The sequence below is a fragment of the Gopherus flavomarginatus genome, chromosome 2, assembly GCF_025201925.1.
Source record: "Gopherus flavomarginatus isolate rGopFla2 chromosome 2, rGopFla2.mat.asm, whole genome shotgun sequence".
NCBI classification, from domain to species: Eukaryota; Metazoa; Chordata; order Testudines; family Testudinidae; genus Gopherus; species Gopherus flavomarginatus.
In genome coordinates this window covers 240434407-240458173 of record NC_066618.1, presented here as the reverse complement: position 1 = coordinate 240458173, position 23767 = coordinate 240434407, and the positions used below count along the sequence as shown (strand labels likewise).

Below are 23767 nucleotides of genomic sequence, written 5' to 3'. Positions count from 1 at the left end.
TATATATATTATATATATATAAAAAAAGTCTACTGCAAATATCCGAACATGTTAACTGAATATTAGTAGTGAAAGAAAATGCTTGCTCAGGCTACTATAGTAATTACCTAGATTCTGTAATTTATTCTGCAGGTTTTATCTCCAATCCATACAATACGTGGCACCAAAACATAATCATTGCTACAAACTGGCCTGAACAACATTGATTATTGTGATAACAGCTTCTGGTAGCTTTTGATTTTTTTTTAAAGCAGGAATTACTCAAGTACTGACTGCAAACTACATCTGCATTCATCATATATCCAGTGAAAACAACTCCTTGCTGGTAAAACACAGCTCAATTAACCCAATGCCCCCTTTCCTGAGTATCTAAGAGCTCTGAGATCACCTACTTTGGGCACTGGGGTTTCTCATGAACTGTCTTTGATTTTTTCTCTGGGTCCTGCTGGTTCGGTAATCAGCATCTGCACAGATGCATTCTTTGTGTTTATTGCTGTATCCCTGGGAGTGTATGCTTCGCGTTCTCTTTCTGATGGTGAACATGTCGCTGGATCCCTTACACTTGTGAATTCGAAGCTTGCCAGAAGAATCCTCAATGCACTGCCATTTCTGTGAGAGGAAAAATAAAGATGATTTCCCAGTGCAATTCTAAGCTCTGTCTATTTCGGATTCTTTTTGTAGCACATAACGGGCAATGCCTTTGAAGGCTAAACAATTCTATAAATGAAGATTTGAGGAGAAAAACATTGTAAGGATTCAGTTCACTCATATTCATCTCAAACCATTCTCTTGTCCTAGAAAACATGAACTTGAATGAAAATAACTGGAAATCTGCATTAATAAAATACAACCTAGCCAAAAAAGATATATAAATCAAGGGAATCTAGACTAAACACATCCTTGAAAAGAGCAAGTAATAAGTCCTAATTCACTGAGCCACAGAGTACAGCTGCAGGACTGTTTTCACCAACCCTCCCTCCCCCCTTTTTCTTTCAAAATACAAACTTTGTTTCTTTGTTCTGTGACTTGGAGTTTCTAACATGAATCAGGAAAAAATGTAGATGAGGGAGAAAGACTGAGATCAGGTCAGTTAGAGGGTTCTGTGAAAAAGGGACAAATTCTGATTTATGTCAACGCATGAAAACTATTAACTCACTCCATTAACAGAGGCCAGAGTCACGACCTGCTTCCTTTAGTGTGTCCACTCAAAATCCTGCAGCCATGGGACACAAACATTGCTCTCTCTACATGTTTTATGTGCAAAGACAGAAGAAAAAGCAAGTGTATTACACCCCCCGTCATGCTCTAAAAGACTGCACCATAGGTGCAGCCAGTATGCCAAACATGTGCAGAATAGGTCACATACAGCCTACTGGAGAAGAAAGGGGAAGATCCTTGGGGTAGACAGAGTGTGAGCATGGACATTCTCATCTGGATGCTTCTGCCTTGCTGTTTATACCAGCCTTGAGGGGAAAGCAGTTTGATCTGGAAGGGAATTGCTGAGACCAGCTTTGTACATGTTGTGAGTATCATAGCGAAGAAGAAGGAATGAGAGAAAGCAGAATTCCTTCCAACTGGTCTGCACAATGTCTGTCTGGTTCTAGTGCCAACAGCCCAGAATCCAAGTGGAAGATTCCACCTGGATTTTTGCACAGGGTTCCACTGTTTTCTCACTTGGATATTAGAAAACAGTTGGGCTTTTACTTCCTTTACACACCATTTCAGTCTTAAAATGCCATAATCAAGAAAAATATTTAAAACTCTTAGCCCACATCTTTTAGGAGACACACAACTACACTGCCAGAGGTTGCCTTATTTTAATCATCTTACAATGGTAAATTTTTATCATGTACAATTTGCTTAAAACTGTGGCCAAGGGACTGAAAGCTGCCCTGCTATGGACTGGCAGTGCTCTGGACACAGTCAATGGCCAAGTGAATTTATGGAAACAATCTATATCAATATAATCCCCTTTATGTCAACATAGCTGAAGCTACAAAGGGTCTTGCACTGATTTAACAATATCTGTTTCTAAACTGACAGAGTTTAATCAGTACAAACTGCATGTAGGCAGGTCCTTCAGTCAAAATGTTTACAAGCTTTAGTACCTAATGTTAAATGCCTAAATGCATAGTTAGGTACCTAAATAAAATTGGCCTGATTTTCAAAACATCTTCAGCATCTTAAAAGCAACAGAATGAAACAGACCACTTCGGTTAGGTTCTTTGGTAGGCATCTGAGTGTTTAATTCAGTGTTTGAAAATTGTGGCCTTAATACATCTCTATCAGAAAGATGGGGACAATACTGTGAGGATTGCTTAGCAGAATCTTATACAGAGCTTTCAATGTTATGATTACTACTAATACACACTCTTGAATCCTTGCATACTAAATACACTGCTAAAGCAGCAAAGAGTCCTGTGGCACCTTACAGACTAACAGACATATTGGAGCATGAGCCTTCGTGGGTGAATACCCCCGACATTTTGTTGCATCCGATGAAGTGGGTATTCACCCACGAAAGCTCATGCTCCAATACATCTGTTAATCTATAAGGAGCCATAGGACTCTTTGCTACTTTTACAGATCCAGACTAACACAGCTACCCCTCTGATACTAAATACACTGCATTGACATGAAAGTTATTTTCTGCTTGTTTTGTAATGTCTGAACTTCTCCGCCAACAGTGGTCCTCCATGTGTTTCTAAGAGTCCTGAGGATTCCCTCAGAATGATGTATTCTTACTGGGAACTATCCTTCTGGCAAAATGAGAGCTGGGTGCAGTTCCTCCTGGAATCCTTCAGCCCCACTCCCACAGCAGAGCTGCACAAATTTATTCCTTCCATCAAATAACACTGGTCTACAATTTTTGAGAAGTCGTCTGCTTCAGAGACAAAATGTGATATTTATGATGTATCTTGATGTGCTGAATTCAAATATGACAATTAAAACAACTGACTGGCTACTGTTTCTAAGATACTGAAGTTTTTACATTTTATGTCTATGTATATTGTGTAGATAGTAGAGTTTTAATCATAAATTGTAAACCTAGGTCTTTTCATGTGTTTATGGTTGCTTTACATGATAATATTTCACCTGTCCTGTTTATGTAACACTTTAAAAATCAGCAAAAGGGTTCTATAAATAAAATTTATTATGAAACAAAAGGCAAAAAACTATTATGTACATAGTTTAGTCCTATTCAGTGTCTACTCGGCGCTTCTTGGCTTGTCTCTTGTATTCATTAAATGGAGCATCTCTTGTCACTGTCCAGCAATTGTCTGTAAGCATTGATGGGCTCCATTTGCCCTGATAGCCTGCCAGGAGATTCCACTGCTGTAGTCTGGAGCCCAACAGCTCTGCCTTACTCTTGGGTAGTTCCAAATCCCTGACAAGGTCATTCAGTTCACCTTGTGTTATGAGGTGTGGTTCAGAGGAGGAGGATGGGAGAAAATGTGTGTCCTGTGACACTGATGGTTCAGGACCAGAAGTTTCATCCTCTTCTTCTTCCTCGTCTGACTCAAGTGAGAATGATTCTGGTGCATCAGGAACCGGCAGTCCTTCTCCGTGGGGTACTGAGCGTATAGCTGAGGGAATGTTTGGATAATGCACAGTCCACTTTTTCTTCTTTGACAAACCTTTCCCAACTGGAGGCACCATGCAGAAGTAACAATTGCTGGTATGATCTGTTGGCTCTCTCCAAATCATTGGCACTGCAAAAGGCATAGATTTCCTTTTCCTGTTCAACCACTGGCCAAGATTTGTTGCACAAGTGTTGCAGCATATGTGTGGGGCCCACCTCTTGTCCTGATCTCCAATTTTGCAGCCAAAAGGAAGGTGATAGGCTTTCTTAATCACAGTGGTTATACTGCGCTTTTGTGATGCAAAAGTCACTTCACCACAAACATAGCAGAAGTTATCTGCACTGTTCACACAAGTACGAGGCATCTCTGCTCACTTTGGCTAAACAGAAATGTGTCCCTCTGCAAAATCAAACACTGACAAATAAGAGAGTACCACACTGTATGATTTCTAGAGCTGATATAGGGTAATTTGTTCAGCAGAGTGACGTAAGCTTCGTTATGATTGCATCATCCATGACTTCTAGGAATAACATGATGCAATTCATATCATGTATGATGCAATACCAGCTTTAGATTGCATCATTCATTGTTTTGCCTCAAAAGCAAGTACTGTCCAAACCCAGTCATAGATTTATTCATAGATCCAGTCAAAGATATATTTTAGTCATTTCTGGTTTAAATTGAGATCCCTTCCCTTTATAACTCACTTATCCTCTGCCATTCCCAAGTCAAGGATCGTATATACTGACCCAATAGCATATCTTGAAAACTAGAGCCAATCAACAATTTTAAGCATCATTTTCGTTCTCAGTGACCCAGAATTAGTAAAGTTGGACTACATTTATTTCAGAAGCATTTCGGCTGTAGAGCAGTGTAATGGCTGCTCTGCTCTGTTTCTGAGGCGTTCTCATGGTGGTAAAAGGGTGAAGGAAATAGCTTGAAAGTGAAACTTAAAACACCTGACTAGTATCATATTGTGCCACTGCTGTGGTCAAGACACAACTAAAACAACTCCTGAAATGAACATCATATATGCCCCAGGAAAACAATAGCCATACACTGTACAGCAATGTAAAAGAGAAAAAAGAAGTGAAGTCAAATATTCTTTAATACGCTGTATATAATCATAGCCAACTTTGCTAATAAAAGCTCAATGCCTGAAGTCGCCTGCAGCTTAGTTTAATAACAGCAGCACATCTTTATTCACTTATGTTTTCAAATACTGATTATGAATCACAGCACTGTGACAGCTCACTCCAGCTTTGTGTGTCATGAGATGAGCTAAAGAGCCTACGTCCAATAAGAAAATCATCTCTTCTATATATTTACCTTACTTTGACCGATCCAGTTACAGTAAGTTATATCTGAAAGAGAAAAAGCCTGTACATATTTCCTTGTCTTCTAAAACATTAGAATTGTGGGGACACTTTCATATAAATCCCTACTGAGAGGGGTTTACAAGAGCCATAATCATTTGCATTTACATCTCAAGGTTAACTTCTAAATGGTTCCTATGACAGTAGAAGAGTGTGGCCATCATTATAGATATTTACAGGATTGCACCAGAGGGGTTTTTGTATCTATTAGATATAAACACACATTAAAAAACACAGCTCTTTTTAATACTATTTAAAAATGCAGTACTCTTTAAAAATTCGGAGTAATTATTTTTTTCCCCTAACATCAAATATAGCAGCAGCTGTAATTCTTACTTCCTCCATTGGAGGTTGATTCAATGTTCTAGTAAGTCTTTTCCACCACTTAATAGGAACTAATTTTTTTTAAACTGCCTATGCATGGATTTAATCGATAAATACTCTTGGATGAAATATGTATGAAATGTATTTCATAGCTTCCCTTGAATGGTTTTGTTCATAAAAAGGGCATCTAAGTGTGAAATAGTTTAGAATTCTACTATGGAATTTTCTTACTATCAGTGATTCCAAACCCATGACAGAATAGTTATGAACTGGCCATATGTTAAAGAATAGAATACTATAATGGTCTCTTCTGGTCTTAAGAACTATACAATGCATGAATTAGCAGAAAAAGAAAGCTGTGATCAAGGTATTGCCCTCAGTCCTCTACCTTTCCCCAACTGAACACCAAGATGTCTGTCACCCTGGCTTCACAACCTCAAACGAGGTCTCTGGAACCCCAATCTCTCCATCAAGGTTACATCAAAGACAAAATAATGGCACATACACAAATGAAACATTCGTTTGATAACCTTAAAGTTGTACGTTTTCTTATTTTTCCATGTTTATTTCCTTCTCTCTTTCTCATTCTTTTAATTTAATACTTTTCTATTCCCCCTTACAGCTTTCTTTTCTCTTCCTCAACTACACTTCTCTACTTTTTTCATTCTCTTCTCTCTTCCTGTGTCTTGCTTCATTTATTCCTCATCTTTCTTACCTTCTCTGATCTCTTTCCTACTTTCACCCATCTTTACTCCTTTCATATTTCCCCCTTTCTACTTTTCCCTCTGCTCTTCAACTTCACTACTGAAGTGAATGCAGAGGAGAAAGTGCTATTCAGCACCATCCCACTATAGATGGAGTCCTGAGACTTTATGAAATCTTTAAACACAGGACACATCTTCAGATACATCAATTTCAAGGGAGCAACGCTCATTTACATTAGCTGGGAAACTGACTCATACTCTCTACCTGGAGCTGAGATGCCTTGGTTTACAATCGTGCGTTGCTGGTGCCTCTGCAGAGCTATCTCCTCCATGTGACTAAAGATGCAGTGGCAACTTAGTGCTAAATTTTGCTAATAAGCAGCAGTCACTTGGCTCTGCTCAGGAGCTGAAATTCAGCTGCATGACAACAGATGCACATGCCTCAACGGGAATGCTGGTGCTGGCGTTACAGTTTAAGAGCAATAAAAAGCTGAGCATTAAATCTTGTCCTCAGATGACTTCAGTAGTGGTTATGAATTTGCATTTGAGGGCAAAATTTGTCCCTGATTGGGTAAATTGAAAGGCATAGGGGACCAGATGCACTAACTAAAAAGCAGCTGTAAGTACATGATCATTTAACTTTATATTAGTGCTGGCCTAGTTCCAATCTTAACTTACACCCTCTGTTAACAAGACAGACAACTGTGAATGAATTAACAACAGTGTTTGTTCCTCAACTTTCCAAATTCTTATTGGTTTGTACCACAACCTCAACATTAAGTTATATGTCTTTATTCAATATAATTCAGGCACAAAATATATATAGATGCTCAGGCTGAGTCACTGTGGTTTACTGCACAATAAATACCCCACTTAAGAAGTATTTAAAATGAACATTGTTTACGTAATAGACTGTGACAGCTCTGAGGGAATTGCTGCAGCCTATCACATAGGGAGGAAATTAGACAATTTGTGAAAGGTGTCTTAGCATTAGGCATGCTCAGAGTTTTATGAAAGGCAATTACTGCGCATTTGCACTAGACACTTCAATGTTAAATATATAGTCAAGGTTTATAATCAAGCTATAAACTCCTGAAAAACAGGCAACCGGAACTATAACACAGCTACAATGCTTTTACAAGTGCTGTCCAATTTCTGTAATGTTCCCTTTAATAAGCAACTTAGAATATTGCTTTTCAGGCTGGAGGTATTCAAGTAAGGGGGGTGGGGGGGAGTGCATTTGAAAGCAACTTTAAGATCACACTCCCTTCATCTTCCTCTTATACATGGATGATTTAGTATCGATGATAATTAATATAAAATGATATAGGTATAAGTATTGTAGTGAACTGCAGCTGTGTATCCCTTTTCTCTGCTGGATAGAATCAGAAGTGGTTTTATCTCACAGGTGCTATAGTACTAATAGCTAAGGGAGTTTTTATTTTAGCTTAAGTGGCGACAGATTTAAGAAGATCTGATCTCCATGTCAGCTTTCACCATGAAGTTCCAAGTGGTCATGGTGTGCAGAGTACTGCCAATTGTACTGCACATAGCTGGCAATAATATATAGTATAAACTAGCCACATTTTAGTCTGCTGAACTGAACTAGAACACTGAAAAAATCAGGTTCAGCAGATATTGCAAATTCTTAGGGGTAGGACCCACCTTTTCCTATGAATTTCCATAATGGAAACAAGGACTCTGATCTTCACTGAGGTGGTCTGGGCATGACTGGTATACAAATATTCATTTGCATTGTGATGTTTTGCCACTATACAAATATTAGAGGGGTAGCCGTGTTAGTCTGGATCTGTAAAAGCAGCAAAGAGTCCTGTGGCACCTTGTTACCCACATGGCCCCACAATATGCCAATATTTTTATGGCCGACCTGGAACAATGCTTCCTCAGCTCTCGTCCACTCACGCCCCTTCTCTACCTATGCTACATTGATGACATCTTTATCATCTGGACCCATGGGAAGGAGTCTCTGGAAAAATTCCACCACGATTTCAACAGCTTCCACCCCACCATCAACCTCAACCTGGACCAATCTACACGGGAGGTCCACTTCCTAGACGGTGCAAATAAGTGATGGTCACATTAACACCACCCTATACCGACCGCTATGCCTACCTTCATGCCTCCAGCTTCCATCCCGGGCACATCACACGATCCATTGTCTACAGCCAAGCACTGAGGTACAACCGCATCTGCTCTAACCCCTCAGACAGAGACCAACACCTACAAAATCTCCACCTAGCATTCTCAAAACTACAATACTCGCATGAGGAAATAAGGAAACAGATCAACAGAGCCAGACGTGTACCCAGAAGCCTCCTACTGCAAGACAAACCCAAGAAAGAAACCAACAGGACTCCACTGGCCATCACATACAGTCCCCAGCTAAAACCTCTCCAAAGCATCATCAGGGACCTACAATCCATCCTGGACAATGATCCCACACTTTCACAGGCCTTGGGTGGCAGGCCAGTCTTCGCCCACAGGCAACCTGCTAACCTGAAATACATTCTCACCAGTAACTGCACACCGCACCATAGGAACTCTAGCTCAGGAACAAATCCATGCAACAAACCTCGATGCCAACTCTGTCCACATATCTACACCAGCGACACCATCACAGGACCTAACCAGATCAGCCACACCATCACCGGTTCATTCACCTGCACATCCACCAATGTAATATATGCCATCATATGCCAGCAATGCCCCTCTGCTATGTACATCGGCCAGACTGGACAGTCGCTACGGAAAAGGATAAACGGACACAAATCAGATATCAGGAATGGCAATATACAAAAACCTGTAGGAGAACACTTCAACCTCCCTGGCCACACTGTAGCAGACCTTAAGGTGGCCATCCTGCAGCAAAAAAACTTCAGGACCAGACTTCAAAGAGAAACTGCTGAACTTCAGTTCATCTGCAAATTTGACACCATCAGCTCAGGATTAAACAAAGACTGTGAATGGCTTGCCAATTACAGAACCAGTTTCTCCTCCCTTGGTTTTCACACCTCAACTGCTAGAACAGGGCCTCATCCTCCCTGATTGAACTACCTCATTATCTCTAGCTTGCCTGCATATATATACCTGCCCCTGGAAATTTCCACTACATGCATCTGACGACGTGGATATTCACCCATGAAAGCTCATGCTCCAAAATGTCTGTTAGTCTATAAGGTGCCACAGGGCTCTTTGCTGCTTATACAAATATTGCGCACAAGGAGAAAGTGGGTGCAGCTGTCTCCAAGATGTTCTGTGTCAATAGAGCACAGGGAAGACAAATTTGGGATTGCCAAATCTTACGGACAAGGAACACTGAAATACAGTAATCTATAATATTAACATTGCAAATTTCTTCTGTTGATCTGTATCACACCTTGAGTATTCATAATGGTGTGGAAATTCACTTATTTTGTATTTCTTAAATATTATTTATTGTAGCCTAAGAAGAAATCAACAGATTTTCAATAATTTTTAAACTTGTTTTTTTAATCTTACATTTATGAATAATCTCTAAAAATGAGCGTCAATCTGTTCTTTTATTTTTCCTCCATCATACATGTGCGCCCTGATTTATTATTGTAGCGTTGCTCACAAGTGATAGGCTACCAGCTCTGATATTTTTATTTATTTTGATAGGGGGCTGAAGTATTTAAGCAGTGAATTGACAGGGGAAAAAATAAACCCTACAGAAATAACATGACCTGAAATTTGCAAATAGTTATGTGATGAAAAGGAGGGTAAATTTTAGGCTTGCAAACCTTGACAGTGCCAGCTTGAAAATGGAAAGAAGAGGAAAAAAGCCCTGCAAGTTTTCAGGAAACTGTTAAAATACACACAAAGAATATTTACTGGATAGACTTACATGCAACTTTGTATTTTAGACACTTTAAAATATGATTCACAGAAGACTTAGGGTCATTTAAAATTGCACAATAAAAATGATCCCCTATTTATCACTTCAAAGTATGCAAGAAATGCATGGATGGTATTGTTCAAAAAGTTGAACTTCAATCCATTTTTTAACATCAAAAAAAGGTAACTATTTGAGAAAACTTAGCTTCCAAAATATAGAGTTAAAGAATAGATATTCTCCGGTCAGGCTAGGTAGATGAGGAAATCACATTTATTTGCCAGTTTTTCCATTAAGGATATTTACTTTCCCACTGACAGTTTAAAGATTACTTTAATTTGTAAGAAAGTCAATAGTGGAAGCATATGCACTTAGGTCGCATGTTGAGACTGTTAATGGACATCAAATATATGTCACCTAAGTAACCATCTCTACTGGATCTTCTACATATTCCTGCCAGCACTTAAGATTCAACATCATCAATAGAGAGAGACTCTTCTCTGATCTACTATCAAATGTGTGCTGAATAACCTAAAAGGAATGCTTCAAGTTCAGACTTAAAGCCAAATCTGCCCACAGATGCACCTAAAGAGTACCCACCGACATGCAGAGATAGAATTTGCCCATTCAGTTATAATAGCAATACCAATAATAATTATATTCCTAATGGGTCAAAGGATTCCAAAGCCATGCTAGTCAAACACATCCAACAGAAGGTTGAATTTAGTCCACAGTGTATTGGATATGCAAGAGTCCTTGGAAAGAAGGAGGACCACAACTGCTGGAACTATGGAAAATGTGTAAAGCTAAATTCATGCATAATGATGTTTTTTTGCCCTAGAATATATAAATCCTGAACTGATGTGGTAAATAGAATAAATATGATTCAGAACGGTGACATTCATTCTGGTATCGTGGTATTAGGGGTTGCTGATAAACTGCATAGCATAAATAAACCAGAGATACAGTTTCTTTGAAGGGCAACATCGAAGACGAGAAAGGTGATATTACTGAAATGAAAGTATTCCCTGACATGGACAAAAATAACTGTGTGCACTGAATTAGAAGGAATTGTCAAATGTGGAAAAACTGCATTCTGTTTAAATGAAAAGCTATGTATCTATTGTTAAAATATGCTATTTTATGATTTGAAGGATTATCTCCAATGATAAAGTTTTCCTTATCATCACTTTTGGTTGCCATGTTATATACAGGATGGGGTTTCAACGAGGAACAATTCCTGACGATTCTTAGGAATCATTGGGTGACGCATCTGCACCTCTGTTTTTGTAAGCTAGGTGGGATTCTGGGTACCAAGACAGTTGGGGACAGGCTGGAGTATGGAATAGATGAAAGAGCACTCACAAGATCCAGTTCAGCAAAGAACTTCTGCATGTTTTTAACTTTAGGTTTATTTGTTGCCCCACTGAAGGCAACAAGATTGCTCAGATGCTTAAAGCATGTGCTGAAGTGCATGGTGAATTGGGATCCCCAAAACGGTGGCAATGGGGAGTAGGTGGAGAAGCTGGGCTGATATGGTTGTAGTGGCAGGAGGAAGCCACCACATACCAAGATCAGTGGTTACCATTTTAGATAGCCACTAATGCGAAGCCTGACTTGTGTAAGGATGAATCAGGGAAATATGCCTAGATTTGTGCACAAATCAGAGCCAGACTATATATTCATCATATTCCTAATTTTAACCCTGTAATTGCCACTAAAAGGTTTGTATTTGTATCCCTCTTTTGAGAAAAAGAAATTAAAGCAACGTTGACAAAATAAGATGATTACGCAGTAAACCAAACTGGCAACAGTTACTGGTATCTATTTTTAGCAACTTCTTTCAAAAATTCTTTTTTTAGAGCAGACAGAACATGGATCATTTATTTGGAGAATGACAAGCCAAGACAGCAGGCACTATTCATCATCAATGCCTTATTATTGCTGGAATTGGTGGGAAGTTGCATTGAAATCAATAGGGTTCATGAGTGATGTTATTATGCTGTATTATAATTTTAGCTGAGTTTTAGTGGGTGCCTGGGATCTAGCCATCATTTCTGGCTAGCCATCTGACACTTCTATTGAGCTCTTAAAGGCTTATGTGTTTTTATTCATACTCTGCAGCTAGCCATAAAGTTGACCTTTACAAATGTATGGTCTGAGGGATATTTATTTTATGAGAACATAGATATCTGAGCCAAACCAGATTAAACCTAACAAGCTACATTCTAATTTCCTCTACAATATTGTCTGTAGGTTGATTGATGGCAGCAGTCCTTTTAGCGTTACAAACAGACACGCCTTTGATTTGATATCGATATGATAACATGAAGCAAAATAAAATGAAATTCTGTCATTTATCAGAGGGTAGCCGTGTTAGTCTGGATCTCTACGGAAAAGGATAAATGGACACAAATCAGACATTAGGAATGGCAATATACAAAAACCTGTAGGAGAGCACTTCAACCTCCCTGGCCACACTATAGCAGACCTTAAGGTGGCCATCCTGCAGCAAAAAAACTTCAGGACCAGACTTCAAAGAGAAACTGCTGAGCTTCAGTTCATCTGCAAATTTGACACCATCAGCTCAGGATTGAACAAAGACTGTGAATGGCTTGCCAATTACAGAACCAGTTTCTCCTCTCTTGGTTTTCACACCTCAACTGCTAGAACAGGGCCTCATCCTCCCTGATTGAACTGACCTCGTTATCTCTAGCTTGCTTGCTAGCACAAATATATATACCTGCCCCTGGATATTTCCATTACATGCATCTGAGGAAGTGGGTATTCACCCACGAAAGCTCATGCTCCAAAACGTCTGTTAGTCTATAAGGTGCCACAGGATTCTTTGCTGCTTTTACATTCTGTCATTTGAAAGCCTAATGTAAAAGTATACATGAGGTATATATAAAATGCATATATGGACAACATAAAATGCTTTTTGGTTTAAGGCCAGAAGAGTCTTAGAAACTTACTACAAAACTCATGTCTGGATTCAGCGGCATCTCTCTAGTGACTATCAGTGAAGACTTGTATGACTACAAAAATGTTCTAGCTTACCCTAACTTAATTTCATTATACAGGCCTTAAGCCCATTTTGTAAACCAGAACCAAACCTGCAATATTACTTTAGGGCAGTTCCAACCTATAAATACTCAAGAGAAAACATAACATTTTGCATCTTCCAATGACAGGTGTGTTATAAAGGAACACAGTCAAGGCTGCTGAGTTATGGCTAGGGCTATGATTTTGTCATGGAGGTCACTGTGACTTCCAGAGGCCTCCATAACTTGAGCCCCCAGCTCCTGATGGCAAAGAGCTGCTGGGGGCAGGAGTGCCCTGGAGTGCCCAGGCAGCAAGCCGCCTGTGAGCTCTCAGCTGCAATGGGCAACAGGGGTGCTCCACAGCTCCTGACTGCGGCGAGAGCCCCAGAGCATGGAACAACAGTGGATGATGAGGAGATCCCAAGCTCCTAGCACCGTGGGCAGTGCAGCCCTGTGAGTTCCCAGCTGCCGTGGGTGGTGGGAGTGCTCCTCAGCTCCTAGCCACCATGGGCCACTTGGGTGCCCCACAGCTCCAAGCCACTGTGCACGGCGAGGAGACCCTACAGCTTTGAGCCAAGCCTCCCTGGGTGGTGTGAGGACCCTGCAGCTCTCCATTTTGTCACGCATATTTTTAGTAAAAGTCACAGACAGGTCACAGGCTTCCATGATTTTTTCTTCATTGCCTGTGACCTGTCCGTGACTTTTACTAAAAATATGCATGACAAAATCTTAGCCTTAGTTATGGCATTATACCTACTAGCTTGAACATACATGTGATGCAAACACATGTTTGCAGCTGCACCATCTTCTCCATTCTGGCAGCTGGCTCAGTTCATTTTAACTGGCAGCAGATTAACACTTTACAAGTGCAGGATTTTTGCAAGTTTCAATCCTCTGCTGTCCACAAGACCAGAGCTGGAAGGTAGTGTGTTGCAGATGGTAGAAGATGTAGGCCCATAAAACAAACAAGCCCAGTGCTGGGTTTGGTGTTGTTGGGTCACCCAACTAAGGAGTTGGAACTTAAATTTATCACAATCCTCACTTTGGGGATGCTGAATTTTGTGTCTGTCAGGAAGAGATTTAAATATAAAATTATATCTCTGTGAAATTTTAGACTTGGAGGGTGCATGTTTAATAGTGGATTGGATACAGAATTTAACAATGGACTTGATAGTGCAGTGGAGACAGGTGTGACATCAGTTAATGGTATCTGGTAGACAATTTAAATCCCATGGAGCAAATTAGCTCAGAGGTAAAATTTGTTGGTGAAGTGCCATAAGTTACAAGAGAGACAGAATGAAGTGTAAACGATGCAGTATTTAAACTTGTACTCATCTGATATTTGGTAGGTGTCTAAAGGAAGATGATGGGAAGACCCCATTAATTGATTTCAGTTGAAATTACATAGGTGGATCTGAGGGCATAATAGATGCTGCGGGGTTAAAATAAAGTTAATCTAGGGAGAGGTTTGTTCAGGCAACAGTTAACCTTCAATTTCATACTGATGATGTAAGTTTTTTTTTAAAAAATATACAATTGTAATATTTTAATATTCTGTCATACATTTGTACTGTTATTGAATTACATACCTATAACTGAAAGTAATTTTTTTTATGCACAAATGTACGTGTCAGATATTTCCAATTTTAAACGCAAACACTAGTGGATGGTGTTTTATATATAAATAGTCTCTTCTTAATTACTGGAGCTAGCATACAGAAGCAGCGAACAGGGGAGTTCTGAAAGGGAGATGTACAGGTGAAGAAAGAGAGACTACATGACCCTTAGGGTGAGTTTGAAGTCTGTTGGCTTGTTTAGTGTACGCTTGCCTGATTAAAGTTTATAGTGTGGTCTGTTTTGTGATCTGTGTGATGACCAAGCAGCCTGGTAGATGAGGCAGAGAGCTTACTAATGAGGCTATAGCCTGCTCTCCACTGAGCCCTGAGCCGTTCAGGATCCCTCAATAAGGGGGCATAGATAACAGGGGTTTAAAGAGCCAGCTCCTAAGCTACCCAAAGAGCTAGTGAACAGGGAAGTATTGTGATGGAGTTCAGAGACTGAGCGTGAGAGGCAGCTACACCTAGAAAATATACTCTAATCTTAGCCCAAAATCCTCCAATCACTCTCCAAAGCAAAAATAATGAAGGCAGAGGTCCAGCAGCAGAGTGGGAGTTATCAGTTTAAAAAATAAATATATTTATAATTGGAGATACACCTATCTCCTAGAACTGGAAGGGACCCTGAAAGGTCATTGAGTCCAGCCCCCTGCCTTCACTAGCAGGACCAAGTACTGATTTTTGCCTCAGGTTCCTGGGTGGCCCCCCCAAGGATTGAACTCACAACCCCAGGTTTAAGCAGGCCAATGCTCAAAGCACTGAGCTATCCCTCCCCCTGTTTAGTCCAATCAATGCAACAGATACTGCCTTGAGGAGATGATGGTAGCATATGTGTGCATATATGGCCCTCAGAGATTGAGTACAGGCTCTTAAAACCAGAGTTGCTGAACTGTATTAGCTAAGGGAGACAGAGAGGTACACAGAGGACACTGTCAGGGACACAGGAAGGCAGTGCCAGCCCCAGTCTAATAGCCTTTGTGTTGTTGAGGAGGATGAAAGTCTCAGGGAAGGAGAACATCAAGCTGGAGCAGAGGGAAAAGATCTCATAGTTGAGACCTTCCTTCCAGATGATGTCATAGTACCCTCACACTGATGATACCTCTCTGAGAGAGAGGACCGCAGTTTTTAGGAAGAGAGAGGTAATAGTAATGTGAGATTTGATTATTAGAAATATAGATAGGTTTGTGATGACCAGGAGAACTGCATGATGAATTGTCTACCAGGTGCAAAAATTGTGGACTTCTCAAGACATCTAGATAGACCTATGTGCAATTTTGTGAAGGAGCTGGTGGTTGTGGTATATGTAGGTACCAATGACATATGAAAGGTAGAAGACAGGTCCTGGAGGCCAAATGTAGGTTCCTATATAAGAGATTAAAATTCAGAACCTCCATGCTAGCATTCTTTAAAATGTTTCCAGTTCCACGCATAGAGCCAGTTAGACAGGCAGAATTGCAGAGTCTCAACACACTGATGAGACAATGGTGTTGGGAGGAGGGATTTAGGTTTATTAGGAACTGGGAAACCTATATAGGAAGGATGGACTTCATGTAAACTAAAACGGAACCAGATTGCTGGTATATAAAAATAAAAAGTTCACAGAGGAGTTTTTAAACTAAGGGCTGGGAAAAAGACAACAGGTATGGAGGAGCACACAGTTCAGATACATCCTTTAGGGGAGCATTTATTAGATGGGATACTCTATATCCTAATAAAGAGGAGAGGCTAGAACTTGATAAACTACAGGTAAAAATGGAAGAGAAACTCTCAAACAAAAATGAATCCCATTCAATTACATCACATGAAGGCAAACTATCAATATTAAAACATTTTATAAGAGCTTGTATACAAATGCTAGAAATCTAAAAGCTAAGATGGGTGAACTTGAGTGCCTCGTATTAAATGAGGATATTGATATAATAGGCTTCACAGAAACGTGATGATAATCAATGGACACAGTGATACCAGCGTACAAAAATATACAGGAATGACAGAATAGGGTACTGGAAGGAATGGCACTATATATGACAGAAAGCATAATATCAAAAAAGTAAAAATCTTAAATGAATCAAACTGTACTGTAGAATCTCTGTGGATAGAAATTCTGTGCCTGAACAATAAGAGTATAGCAGTAGAAATATATTATCAACACTCATCAAGATGGTAATGGTGACTATGAAATGCTCAGAGAGATTAGAGAGGCTACAAAAAACAGAAAATCCAATAATAATGGGGGATTTCAACTATCCCCATACTGACTGGATATATGTCACCTCAGGACAGGATGCAGATATAACATCTAGACACCATAAGTAACTGCTTCTTGGAGCAGCTAGTCCTGGAACCCACAAGGGGAGATGTGATTTTTGATTTAATCCTAAATGGAGCACAGGGTCTGATGAAAGAGGTGAATATAGATGAACTGCTCAGTAATAGCAACTGTAATATAATTAAATTTAACATCCTTGTGAGAGTGTGTGTATGTGTGTGGGAAATATCAAAGAAACCTACCACAGTGGGATTTAACTTCAAAAAGGGGAACTAAACAAAAATGAGGAAGCTAGTTATATGGGGGGCTGGAACAGTATGTATAGTGGGGATACTGAGAGCCATTGAACCAAACTGTAAACCCAGTATATAATGGAAAGCACTTCAAGCCAGGCAGTGGGCTGCACAGAACCCCTAGTTCTGGCACTTATGTATTATATAGAAATTAAAAGGAACAGTCACAAAAGTGAAATGCCAGCAAGCTTCATGAAAACTATTTAAAAACACCATAACAGAGGGTCAATCTAAATGTATATCCCAAATACAAAAAAAACAAAAACCAAACCTGTAAAAGGACCAAAAAATGCCAATGCGGCTAAACAGCAAGAGTAAAAGAGGCTGTTAGAGACAAAAAGGCATCCTTTAAAAATTGGAAGTCAAATCCTACTGAGGAAAATAGAAAGGAGCATACACTCTGGCAAGTAAAGTGCAGAAGTATTATTAGGCAGGCCAAAAACGAATTTGACAAGCACGAAGCAAAAGATACAAAAACCAAGAGCAATTTTTTTTTAATTATGTCGGAAGCATGAAGCCTCCCAACAGTCAGTGGTGCCACTGGATGATCAAGGTGCTAAAGGAGCACTCAGAGAAGACAAGACTGTTGCAATGAAGCTAAGTGAATTCTTTGCATTGGTCTTCACTGCAGAGGATGTGATGGAGGTTCCCACATCTGAGTCATTCTTTTTAGGTGACAAATCTGAGAAACCATCCCAAATAGAGGTGTCAGTAGATAAGGTTTTGGAATAAATTGATTAATAATAATAATGTCGCCAGAACCAGATATTCACTCAAGAGGTCTGCAGAAATTCAAATATGAAATTGCAGAACTACTAACTGTGGTATGTGACCTATTGGTTAAACCAACCTCTATACCAGATGACAGCTAATGAAATGTCAATTTTTCAAAGAAAGGTTCCAGAAGTGATGTTGGCAATTACAGGCGATAAGCCTAACTTCAGCAGCAGGAAAATAGTATGGAGCAGAATTATCTGAGACATACATGAACATGATATGTTAGGGAAGAGTCAACATGTTTTTTGTAAAGGGAAATCATACCTTATCAATCTATTAGAATTCTTTGAGAGTATCAAAAAGCATGAGGACAGGGGTCATACAGTTGATATAGTGTACTTGGACTTTTAGAAAGCCTTTGACAAGGTCTCTCACCAAAGGCTCTTAAGCAAAGTAAGCAGTCATGGCATAAAAGGGAACATCCTCTTATGGATCAATACCTGGTTAAAAAGCAGGAAACAAAGAGCAGGAATGAATGGTTAGTTTTCAGAATGGAGAGAGGTAAATATCAGGGCCCCCAAGGCTCTGGGCTGGAATCTGTGCTGTTCAACATATTCCTAAATTATCTGGAAAAGTGTGTAAACAGTGAGGTGGCAAAGTTTGAAGACAATACTATATTACCAAAGATAGTTAAATAGAAAGCAGACTGTGAAGAGTTACAAAGGAATCTCATAAAACTGGGTGACTTGTCAGCAAAATGGCAGATAAAATTCAATGTTCATAAATGTAAATAAATGCACACTGGAAAAAATAATCCCAAATATACATGCAAAATGATGGGATATGACAGAGCTCTATAATATGAATGGTGTGGAGAAAATGACTAGGGAATTGTTATTTACCCCTTCACAGGGGTTTCTAAGTGAAATTAATAGGCAGCAGGTTTAAAACAAACATAAGGAACATAAAGAAGTACTTCTTTACACAACGCACAGTCAACTAGTTGCCAGGGAATGTTCTGAAGGCTAAAAGTATTCATAAAAGTATTAGTACATACATGGGGGATAGGTCCCTCAATGGCTATTAGCCCAGATGTTTAGGGATGCAACCCCATGCTTGAGGTGTCTCTAAACTTCTGGCTGCCAGAAGCTGTGACTGGATGATAGAAGATGGATCATTTGATAAATTCCCCTGTTCTGTTTATTCCATCCGAAGCATCTGGCACTGGCTCCTGATGGACGACAGGATATTGGGCTAGACAGAGCATTGGTCTGACTCAGTACAGCCATTCTTGTGTTCTTATGCAATTACTGTAGTAAAATAGTCATAGGAAATATTCATCACTGATGGAAAGAAAACTTCAAGCCACTACAATGAAAAAAAACCCTGTAGTTATAATCGATGCTCATTTAACTGGGTTCAGCTCCACTATAGTCATTGGGTTACACCCAATTAAGCCAGAGACAAATTTAGCTCATCAACTATATAAAGAGGAAATATATGGGCTCAGATTCTCTGTGGCGTCTAGCTTCTGGTGGGTACAGCAGATATGGGGGCTTTCAGGGAGCCAGGTAATGCACCCAGATTCTCTGGCTGTTTCTATCATGGCAATAGCTCAAAGAACCATCCACCAGCTGGGTACAGCAGGAGCACAGCACATTCTTCTCATGCCACCTTTCTGCCCCCTATGTTTGGTTTCCTCAACTGCTAGAACAGGGCCTCATCCTCCCTGACTGAACTAACCTCGTTATTTCTAGCTTGCCTGCATATATATACCTGCCCCTGGAAATTTCCACTACATGCATCCAATGAAGTGGGTATTCACCCACGAAAGCTCATACTCCAAAACGTCTGTTAGTCTGTAAGGTGCCACAGGACTCTTTGCTACTTTTAAGTCAAAGAAAAAACAGCATCTGAACATCTCAAACTGTGAAGGAGAGGAGAAAGGGTCTGAAATCCAACTAGACAGATATAGTAAATATGTGCAAAATTCGGAAATTATGCACCCTTGTGGTCAGTCATGTATGTAACTGGCTGTGTGTAAGTGACCACATTCAATTTGTGTGTACTTACCATTTGGATACGTGTTAGAATATGCTCTTAATTACACGTACCTAACTTTGAAAACCAGCCACTTTTTGCTGCAAGCAGAATTACTGTTAAGAAATGCATTTAGTATTTCATCCTGGTTCCTCTTGTTCTATATATGCAATATGGACAGGTTAACCCTGCTGTGGAGACCTGGGACCAAATTTGTCCCTGGTATTACTACACAGATGTCAACTGAGTTACCACAGGAATGATTTGGCTCATTAACTTTAGCTTAGGCCGTGGGTTCCTGAAGGCTGTAGAAATGTCATGGCTAATGTTAGCCTATTATTTATTTGTGCTGATATCCTTAACAATGTAAACCAATCATTAGGACTGAAAGTTTGTCCCTGATTTTTTTCTAAACATCTTTGGTTACAAAAGGACCCTCATATAGCAGCTCTGGGCTGGCTTCTGGGCTCCAGGAACCCATGGCTAATGAGTCCTTGCCCAAAGCAATCACAGCTGTGTGAGGCAGCATTACATGCCATTGCTACTGCAAGCTCCCTTCTAGCCTAGTGCTTGCAACCAATGAGATATCAGATCAAAAGAAGGGCAGCTGGATGGCTTACGCCAGTGGATTAGGGATAGGACTGAGAGCAACGGATCCTAATGTTGCAGCTCTGACATTGATCAACTCACTTAGTCTTACCTTTTCCACATGTGCATTACAAAAGTTATGACAAAATCACAGTTTGGCATAAGATGTAACAAGCACAAGAAATAACTGCAAGGAAAATAGTTTGGTATTTTAAAATTCAACACTTTAGTACCCAAAGGTCTAAATGAGACCATTGATCTCCCCGTTTTTGTAGAAATATTCAGCTTGCCCCCACCTGTTTTAATCGCTGTTTGCAATGGCAATAGTTTGACACTTGAAAACCTTGCCCTTCAATGAGACTGATATATTGTGTATATCCTTTCAAAAGTGGCTGTATTTTATAAGCATAGGTGAGGTGAAAACTGTGGCAACGGACTCTCTTGATAGTTTGCCAGTCAAAACACATTCCAGACCAATCTGGGATTAACTGAGACGTACTGTAACAGTGTGTTTCAATGAATGGCAAGAATAAAGGCATGAGTGGATTATTTGTCAGTGTATGAACTATGGTGCGTGCCATCCTGTTTGTTTTACAGAACTCCATCTGCTTTGGATAAAGAACCACAGGTGGCTACAGACTGAAACTGGAAATTAAGCACAGCAGCGCTTCGTATTCTCATTCAAAACAATTTGCTAATATTGCTTTTAAAAGCAATGATTATAATTAGCGAGAATGCTATAACTGGGCTTCTGAGGGAAACATACAAATGTATTTTCAATGTTCATTATTAATAGGGAATATTCTTGTAAAACTCCATTCAATACATTCTGAATTCTACACATCACAAGAGACACCCCTCTTCCATATCATCCATATCATCACTAAATATATTGCGCTAATTCAGAATCAATTAAATATTTTGGGCTTCATATTTTTTTAATTCCTTAACCCAGCTCCCATTTTTTTAAACACTAGTGAACGGCTGCTGGTGCAAGTGTACTATTTGATACCTAGCTACCTGCTCCATCTAGCAAAAGTTTCCGCTTTACAAATGTTTATGATAGGTACTTGCACCAGCTGCTGATGTTGCCTTCACTCTACTAGAATGTGTCAATACCATAGCTGGTGGGGCTATATTAGCCAACTGGTAGTATAAATGAATGCACAAAGGATAAAATCCTTTGAGTAGACACTGATCTGTCCTTAGGTCTGTCCAAAATTGCAATAAACAACTGAGAAGAAGACCTAAAAGACTTAGTATGCTCCAGATAGAAAGCTAGAGCTCTTATCATTTCACCAAATGTAGTCTCTCCTCATCTCTATGAGCCTGAAGTTTCAGAAAGGAAATTGGTATGTAGATTGCCTGGCTAACATGAAACCTTAAGATGAACCTTATGCCTATGAAAAACTGTATAGGCAGGGTTTGATACTAGGGCTTTTAACTCTCCCATCCTTCTGGCAAGGTAATGACCACTAGAATTGCTACCTTAATAAAGAAGTGCGGCAGAGAACAAACCTCATGCAATATGTCACCACATCATTCCCAGAAATACATTCCACTAGGGCATATACAGTTCTGGAATCATTTGTTACTCACCTGTCCTGGTTGCTCACAAGCTGTCTGGTATCTTGCTTGCTGGCATAATTCTTTTACTCTCTCATATTTTGGTAAATGGTTAGACTGTTGAGCATTTTTGTTGGGTTCTTCCTTCTTGCGCAGAAATTTGCTTTCAAAAGGGAAAAAAGAGTTAAAATTTTTGCAGGCAATGCACTCAAACATTGAAGGGGATACATTTCATTTAAAAAGCAATGATATTCAAGATTTAGCATCTGGTGGCCATCTTCTATGACAGTGGTTCTCAAACTGTGGGTCGCGACCCTGTTTTAATGGGGTTGCCAGGACTGGTGTTAGACTTCAGCCCTGGGTGGTGGGGTTCAGTTTACAGGGGCTTTGGCCCCCCAGTCCAGGGTGGAAGGCTTTGGGCAGGCTCAGGCTTCGGGCCCCTATCCGGGGGTTGTGTGGTAATTTTTATTGTCAGAAGGGTGACGCGGTGCAATGAAGTTTGAGAACCCCTGTTCTAAGTTAAAAACATTCATGTGCTTGTGAGATATAGCAACAGGAGCTTTTGCAATAAAGGAACGGTCCAAGTGACATACTGGAAACCTACACCAGCAGTCATTGCTTCTCTTTAGGAATTATTAGTGTAGTCATACCCACAAGTTTATTTTCACAGACTGCCACATCATAAGTGCCATAAAAAGAATTATTGTAATACTTCTACTCAGAGAATTTTCACAGTAATAAAGGGCAAGGCAATGTAAATGATAAATTGTGTGAGAAAATGTTGAATAGCTATATTTATGAATCTCATTTACATATGGACCTGTCTTTTACCTAAATCAAAAGGAGGAGGATTCCTAACTGAGGTGAAAACTATAAAATTATCTGATAGAAGAATGTTGCATCATCACATCAACAGCAGAACTTGGAGAAGAGTGATGGAATGGGGAGGAAAAATCAGCCAGGTGACCAAGTGAATGGCCGTGGGTCTGAGGTTAAAGAACAAATCTAGACAAGTGGAAGGGATGGGCCAGTAAAGTTGCTGTGGAAAGCACCCACTCAAATCTCTTATGAAACCGCCTAAGAAAAAGACCCACCGGTTGCACAGCTTGCACTGGGGGACAAAGAAACCCTGTCAGTGTACTTGCAGACTTTACAGCCTAGCTGACCACTAAAAAGAGAAGAGAGCAAGCACAGGCAAGTTTCCCAAAACGTTCTCAGCTTTAATAATTACCCTCTTTCCACTAGAAATGTATCACGCCAAATTTTGGTCTTCTTGTTTGTTCGAAACCTGAAAGCAAAATAATATTTACTGCTGGCATCTGTGACTGTTTTTGAACAGTAGCGTCAGTGTTAACAATTTATTTGTTTTTAAATGACCTCTTGGCTCATGTATACGTGCAATTTTATAAATGTGCTATTTAAAACAGTTTTGAAATGTGAAAGCTGTGGTCATTGGGCTTGACACAGCTTATTTTGCCACAACTTCTTTTCCATTGAGCTGTTGATTTACTCAGGTGTTTGCTGCTGAACTGACTTTGAGAAATGGCAGTGACCCACCTGTTTCCTGGCTTTTCGAGGTCCAGAAGTTTTAAGACAGACTTGCCATCCATATCTGGAGGCGTGTCAAGTCCTGCAATATCCAGAACCGTTGGAGCAAGGTCAATATTCAGCACTATCTGAGGCACTCTGCAAATTAATAGAAAAGGTCAGAATTGTATCATGTGTAGGGTGACTAGATGTCCTGTTTTTGGGGACTTTTTCTTCTATAGGTG

The 23767-nt window shown here is 39.9% G+C and overlaps 1 protein-coding gene across 3 annotated transcripts in view; it reads right to left on the bottom strand.

Annotated features, from left to right (window-relative positions):
• SULF1 (sulfatase 1) overlaps positions 1 to 23767 on the bottom strand; it is a 176919-nt gene that overhangs the window by 35614 nt on the left and 117538 nt on the right. For all 3 annotated transcript variants that reach the window (XM_050940671.1, XM_050940670.1, XM_050940672.1), the window contains 4 exons: positions 23553 to 23681; positions 23227 to 23283; positions 22029 to 22158; positions 393 to 609 (listed from right to left, as the gene is read on the bottom strand). In XM_050940671.1, the coding sequence (XP_050796628.1) occupies positions 393 to 609; positions 22029 to 22158; positions 23227 to 23283; positions 23553 to 23681 (533 nt within the window). The remainder of the gene's footprint in view (positions 1 to 392; positions 610 to 22028; positions 22159 to 23226; positions 23284 to 23552; positions 23682 to 23767) is intronic.